The following is a 6,593-nucleotide window of genomic DNA, read 5'->3' as shown; positions in this document are numbered from 1 at the left end:
CCTCATTCCAGAGCTAGTGACAGGAATAGCAAGAGAAGTGACAATGGAGAGGATTTAAATTGCAATGCCTCTTGCTCTTCCAGAGGGTCCAAGAGAAGCAAACACAGCCATATTAATTTGGATGCACGGTCTGAAATGTCTGTGTCTTCAGTTGGATCCACTACAAATAAAAAAAATAACTCCCTACATGCAGGTGATACGAGATCAGGCAGCAGGGCATCTAATTACTCCAAGAGCTCTAATGACAATGCAATGGTCTCTTTCTCCAACGAATCCCACCCCCAGAAGGCTGAAGAAGTTGGAGCAGAACAAGAAGAACAGGCAATCAGTGAGGTTGGCTCAGTGTCAGCAAAATCAAAGGCCAGCCAACCAATTAGAGATGAGGGCAGTGAAGGTGAACAGTGCTCTAGACAAGGAACTCCTCATTCCAGAGCTAGTGACAGGAACAGCAAGAGAAGTGACAATGATGAGGTTGAAAATTGTAACGTTTCTTGCTCTTCCAGAGCATCCAAGAAGAGCAAACACAGCCATATTAATTTGGATGCACGGTCTGAAATGTCTGTGTCTTCGGTTGGATCTACTGCAAATAAAAAGAATAACTCCCTATATGCAGGTGATATGAGATCAGGCAGCAGGGCAACTAATTACTCCAAAAGCTCACATGAAATCACGAAAAAATCTATTGGAGACTCCAGGTCTCAAAACTCAGGATCTTTTCACTCAAGCATTTCAGTTTCTAATGAAGGAGAGGTAACAGGAGGTTTTGCTGAGGAGAAAAGCTCGAAAAGTACCAATTGCTGCAGTCAGTCCTCAAGAAGTTCAAGGAAGAGAAGCCATATAGAAGAAAACAGCAATTCATCATCCCCCTGCTCAAGTGTTTCAAGCCCTAATGGAAGTGCTAGACAGGGCCATTCCAAGATGAATTCAGAGGCCCCTTCTTCAAGACAAGGAAGTATGAGTGAGAGTGTGTGTTCAAAATGTGACCATGTGACCGAGGCTGTGCCTAGGAACGGATATCCTGAAAGTGTCTCTTCAAGAGTCTCTTCAAAATCAGAAATAAAAGATAAATGCTTGTTGATACAGACTTCTCAGGAGAGTGATGATAGGTGTTCACAATCAAACATATCTCAGTCTTCAAAATCAAGGCAGTTAAAAACTAGAAATCTTCATGTGAAGATGGCAAACTCCAGTCGAGCATCACTGTCTGACACTTTGTCAGTCTGTAGCCTGCATTGCCCTGCCCCACCAAAAGGGAAGCCAAACAGAAAAAAATCACAGTCACACATGGTGAAGAATTACTCCGTTAGCAGTGTAGGTACTGAATCAGTGCTGGCCACAGGAAAAGAGCAAAAAGAAATATCAGATTCCTCCATAGCAACTTCTTATGGGTCTAAATCAGCTGCAAGCAAAGTATATGATGAGAAAAATAAAGAGATTAATGACTCTTGCAGCAGAAAAGAGAATGAAGATTTAGAAGGTGTGAGCATTCAGGAGGAAGGGAGTGAGTTAATGCCATCTACTCTACCAAATGCATCTCCAGAGGAAGTTGTGCAAGAATGGCTAAATAAAATCCCTACAGAAGTATTACTACTGAAATATGAAATGAATGATTGTGCAGAAGAAGAATGTATAGAGGCAACCACTGAGGTATCTGGCTGCACAAATGCAGAGGAAGCCTCAGAGGATGAAAAAGCTGAGAAAGAGAACGTAGAGGAAACTGAAAATGAAGCAAAGAATGAAGAGGGAAAAGAGACAGCAGAAAACACTGCTAATAATGAAGAGGCTGAAGAATGTGTGAATCGGGAGCAAATCTCTGAGGTTGTGTCTGTGTCAGAAGCTGCCAAGGTTGACCAGGAGGAATGTAACCAGGAGGAATGTAACCAGGCAGAATGTGACCAAGCAGAATGTGACCAAGCAGAATGTGACCAAGCAGAATGTGTCCAGGGAGAATGCAACCCACCAGTTACATCCAGCCAAAACACCAACCAAAAAGAGCTGCCAACCTCAGTCCAGACCTCTGTCCAGATCATGAAGGCCTTGCTCAGTTCAAAATACGAATCAAAATTTGACCGATCAAACAGTTTGCCTGAAATGTCCCCCACTATGGGGAAAAAACTGAGTAACTCTGCCAACGTTTTGATTACTTGTCTTGCCAGTCTCCAACTCCTTGATGAAGAATCAGAAGATCCAGCAGATAAACGTTTGAGTAAGCCAAGTTATCTGGACCTGTTAAATATTTTTCAAGCCTTATGGTTTGGATGCACAGATGAAAAATGTGTTTCAAGTCCAGATCAAGAGGCAAGTGAGCAGGCAAAGACAGCCCCTGGGTGTAAAGCCCAAGCATCTGTAGACAATGACTTCACTCCCATGTCCTCCTCTGGGGTCGATGTTAACAGTGGTTCTGGTGGCTCAGGAGAAGATTGCACCAGGGATTGCACTTCAACAGCACTGAAAACTGCTGAAGTTAAAGCAGCTGGACAAGTGGAAAATGTAGTGACTGGCATTGAACCAACTGAGGCTGAAGAGCAAATTCACAAGCAAGAGAAGTCATCCCGACCTTCAACAGCTTGCTCAAAAATTAAGGAGAAAGCAGAGTCTACCAGACAGGAATCTCTAATTCAGGAAGCAGAAGAGAAGGGGGAAAATCAGTGCAGCAACTGTGAAAATGGTCAGGAGGAAGGGGAAGAAAAAGAAAATGAAGAAAACAGCAAGTTAACTGAAAATGGAGAACAAGAAGAAGCTGAAGCTGTAAATGATGAAAATTTTGAAGAGGAAACTGATCAGCTAGCTATTGCTGATGATATAAATGCCATTAATGCTGATTGTGGAACAGAACTGAAAGCTGATTTGGAAGAGCAACTTGAAAAAGAGTCTCCAGATGATCCAAAGCCCAATGTTGACGTGGCCACCAGTGTGGACTCATCCATTACTCAGCAAAACTCAATGGAACCAGACCCAACCTGGGTCCTGAAACTGCTCAAGAAAATTGAGAAGGAGTTCATGGCTCATTATGTCAGTGCCATGGATGAGGTCAAAGTCAGGTGGAACCTGCAGAACAACGAGCAGATGGATGAAATGATTTTGGAGCTGAAGGAAGAAGTAAGCAAAAGGATACAGAAAAGCATAGAAAAGGAGCTGAGGAAGATTAAAGCCAGAGCAGAGGAGAAGACATCAAGACCTCCAGGTGAATCACCCAAGAGTGAGTCAACCTTGAGTCAACAAACTGAGGAGAGGAGACGGCGGTTGCAGTCTATGCATAGAAATGGAAACCAGAGTATGCCAGAGGACACCTCAGACTTATCATTTGATGTAGGTGATGATGAAGCCTTTAATGCAGCTTTTGAGGCCAGTATTAGTAAACAAACAAGTGAGGAGGAATTCTGCCCATGTGACACTTGTGTGAGGAAAAAAATAGCTTCCAAGCCCATAAGAAACCCAGTGGTGGCCACCAATGCCCCAATTGTGAAAGCATTTGATTTACAGCAAATCCTGAGGCTGAGGAAAAATGAGGAAGCCTGTGTCTCAGAAGCAGCCCAGGACATCACAAAAATTACCAGAAACTCTGTGGAGGAAGCAGCAGAAAATAACAATCAAAAGGAGGAGAATGATGAGGGTGACTTCCAGCCAAGTGAAACGGAAGCGAAGGGCAATGAAGAAAAGGAGCCAAAACTCGACGAGGTGGACAGCTCAACATTGAATGGAAATGGAGAAGGACCTGAAATATCAGAGAGTAAAAACTGTGAGATGGAGGATGAGGTTAAAGATGAAGAAACAAAAGAAGAAGAAAAGGAAGACATAGAAGAAGTAGGGGAAGAAATGAAAGTGAGAGGAGAGGAAGCAAAAGAGGAGGAAGAAGCGAAAGAGGAAGAAGTAATTATGAAGGCAGAAGACAAGGAGGAAACAAAAGAGGAGGAAACAAAAGAGGTTGAAGAGAAGGACGAGGAGGAAGAAACAGAAGACAAACAGGAGGAGAAAGTGGATGAGGAGGAAGAAACAAAAGGGGAAGATATTAAGGAGGAGGAAGAAGCAAAAGAGGAGGAAGAGGAAAAAAAAGAGGAGGAAGAGAAGGTGGAAGAGGGAGCAAAGGAGGAGGAAGAAGAAACCAACAAGGAGGAAGAGGAAGTGGAGGAGGAGGAGGAAGAAGCAAAAAAGGAGGAAGAAGTGAAGGAGGAGGAAGCAGCAAAAGAGGAGGAAGATAAAATAAAGGAGGAAGAGGAAGAAGGAAATGAGGAAGTGAAGCAGGAAGAAGAAAAAGGAAATGAGGAACAGGAGGAAGAAGTGAAGGAGGAGGAAGCAGCAAAAGAGGAGGAGGAAGAGGAAGTAAAGGAGGAGGAAGAAGCAAAAGAGGAGGAAGATAAAATAAAGGAGGAAGAGGAAGAAGGAAATGAGGAAGAGGAGGAAGAAGTGAAGGAGAAGGAGGAAGAAGCAAAAGAGGAGGAGGAAAAAGAGGAGGAGGAGGAGAAGGAGAAGAAGGAGGAAGAGGAAGTGAAGGAAGAAGGAGAAGAAACAAAAGAGGAAGAGGAATCAAAGGAGGAAGTGAAGGAGGAAAGAGAAGAAACAAAAGAGCAAGAGGAGGAGGAAGCAAAGGAGGAAGTGAAGGAGAATGAAGAAGCAAAAGAGGAGGAAGAGGAAGTGAAGGAGGAAGGAGAAGAAACAAAAGAGCAAGAGGAGGAGGAAGCAAAGGAGGAAATGAAGGAGAAGGAAGAAGCAAAGGAGAAGGAAGAAGCAAAAGAAGAGGAAGAGAAGGAGGTCGAAGAGGAAGTGAAGCAGGAAGAAGAAAAAGGAAATGAGGAACAGGAGGAAGAAGTGAAGGAGGAGGAAGGAAGAAAAGAGGAAGAGGAAATTAAGGAGAAAGAGGAAGAAGGAAAAGAGGAAGAGGAGGAAGAAGTGAAGGAGAAAGAGGAAGAAGCAAAAGAGGAGGAGGAAAAAGAGGAGGAGGAGGAGAAGGAGGAAGAGGAAGTGAAGGAGGAAGGAGAAGAAACAAAAGTGGAAGAGGAGGAGGAAGTAAAGGAGGAAGTGAAGGAGAAGGAAGAAGCAAAAGAGGAGGAAGAGAAGGAGGTCGAAGAAGAAGTGAAGGAGGAGGAAGGAAGAAAAGAGGAAGAGGAAATTAAGGAGAAAGAGGAAGAAGGAAAAGAGGAAGAGGAGGAAGAAGTGAAGGAGAAAGAGGAAGAAGGAAAAGAGGAAGAGGAGGAAGAAGTGAAGGAGAAAGAGGAAGAAGGAAAAGAGGAAGAGGAGGAAGAAGTGAAGGAGAAAGAGGAAGAAGGAAAAGAGGAAGAGGAGGAAGAAGTGAAGGAGAAAGAGGAAGAAGGAAAAGAGGAAGAGGAGGAAGAAGTGAAGGAGAAAGAGGAAGAAGGAAAAGAGGAAGAGGAGGAAGAAGTGAAGGAGAAAGAGGAAGAAGGAAAAGAGGAAGAGGAGGAAGAAGTGAAGGAGAAAGAGGAAGAAGGAAAAGAGGAAGAGGAGGAAGAAGTGAAGGAGAAAGAGGAAGAAGGAAAAGAGGAAGAGGAGGAAGAAGTGAAGGAGAAAGAGGAAGAAGGAAAAGAGGAAGAGGAGGAAGAAGTGAAGGAGAAAGAGGAAGAAGGAAAAGAGGAAGAGGAGGAAGAAGTGAAGGAGAAAGAGGAAGAAGGAAAAGAGGAAGAGGAGGAAGAAGTGAAGGAGAAAGAGGAAGAAGGAAAAGAGGAAGAGGAGGAAGAAGTGAAGGAGAAAGAGGAAGAAGGAAAAGAGGAAGAGGAGGAAGAAGTGAAGGAGAAAGAGGAAGAAGGAAAAGAGGAAGAGGAGGAAGAAGTGAAGGAGAAAGAGGAAGAAGGAAAAGAGGAAGAGGAGGAAGAAGTGAAGGAGAAAGAGGAAGAAGGAAAAGAGGAAGAGGAGGAAGAAGTGAAGGAGAAAGAGGAAGAAGGAAAAGAGGAAGAGGAGGAAGAAGTGAAGGAGAAAGAGGAAGAAGCAAAAGAGGAGGAAGAGAAGGAGGTCGAAGAGGAAGTGAAGGAGGAAGGAGAAGAAACAAAAGTGGAAGAGGAGGAGGGAGTGAACAAGGAGGTTGAAGAAACAAAGGAAGAGGAAGACACAAAGAAGGAGGAAGAAGGAACAAAAGACAAGGAGGAAGAAGTGCAAAAAGAAGAAGAAATAACAAAGAAAGATGAAGAAGCAAAAGAAGGTGAGGAAGCAACAAAACAAGAAGAGAAGGAAGTGAAAGAAGAGGAAGAAAACCCAAAGGAGATGGAAGAATTAGAAGAGGCAAAAGAGGAGGAAGCAAAGGAGGAAGTGAAGAAGGAGGAAGCAAAAGAGGAAGAACAACAAGAAGATACTCAAAATGAAGAGCAGGAAGTTGAAGAGATATCCAAAGCAGGAGATGGAGCTGACAATGAAGCTGAAGAAGCAGAGGAGCCAGAGGATGGAGATACTGGCGCTGATGACGCAGAAGAGGCTGATGATGAGGGAGAGACATCCGATTGGAGAGAAGATGCTGATGACTCTGGAAATGACAACAATCCTGAAGGCAATACTGCAGAAGAAAGTAAAGAGGTTGAGCAGGATGAAGCTGAGGCAGTGGAAGATGCAAATCCTGAGCCAGAAAATGAGGTGTGTTCAGCTAAGGAGGA

General features: G+C 43.8%; 1 protein-coding gene across 1 annotated transcript in view; it reads left to right on the top strand.

Moving 5' to 3' along the window:
• RP1L1 (retinitis pigmentosa 1-like 1) overlaps positions 1–5,409 on the top strand; it is a gene marked incomplete at its 3' end in the record, with an annotated part of 28,395 nt that extends 22,986 nt beyond the window's left edge. Inside the window, exons 4-7 of the mRNA XM_010002234.1 lie at positions 1,400–1,627; positions 1,838–4,026; positions 4,462–4,536; positions 5,320–5,409. Of these exons, the coding sequence (XP_010000536.1) occupies positions 1,400–1,627; positions 1,838–4,026; positions 4,462–4,536; positions 5,320–5,409 (2,582 nt within the window). The remainder of the gene's footprint in view (positions 1–1,399; positions 1,628–1,837; positions 4,027–4,461; positions 4,537–5,319) is intronic.
• Positions 5,410–6,593: the final 1,184 nt, after the last annotated feature.

This window comes from Chaetura pelagica, unplaced genomic scaffold (assembly GCF_000747805.2).
Source record: "Chaetura pelagica isolate M959 unplaced genomic scaffold, ChaPel_1.0 scaffold107, whole genome shotgun sequence".
In the NCBI taxonomy this organism is placed as follows: Eukaryota; Metazoa; Chordata; class Aves; order Apodiformes; family Apodidae; genus Chaetura; species Chaetura pelagica.
Note: the sequence above shows the minus strand (reverse complement) of the source record. Positions and strands in the feature narration are given on the sequence as shown.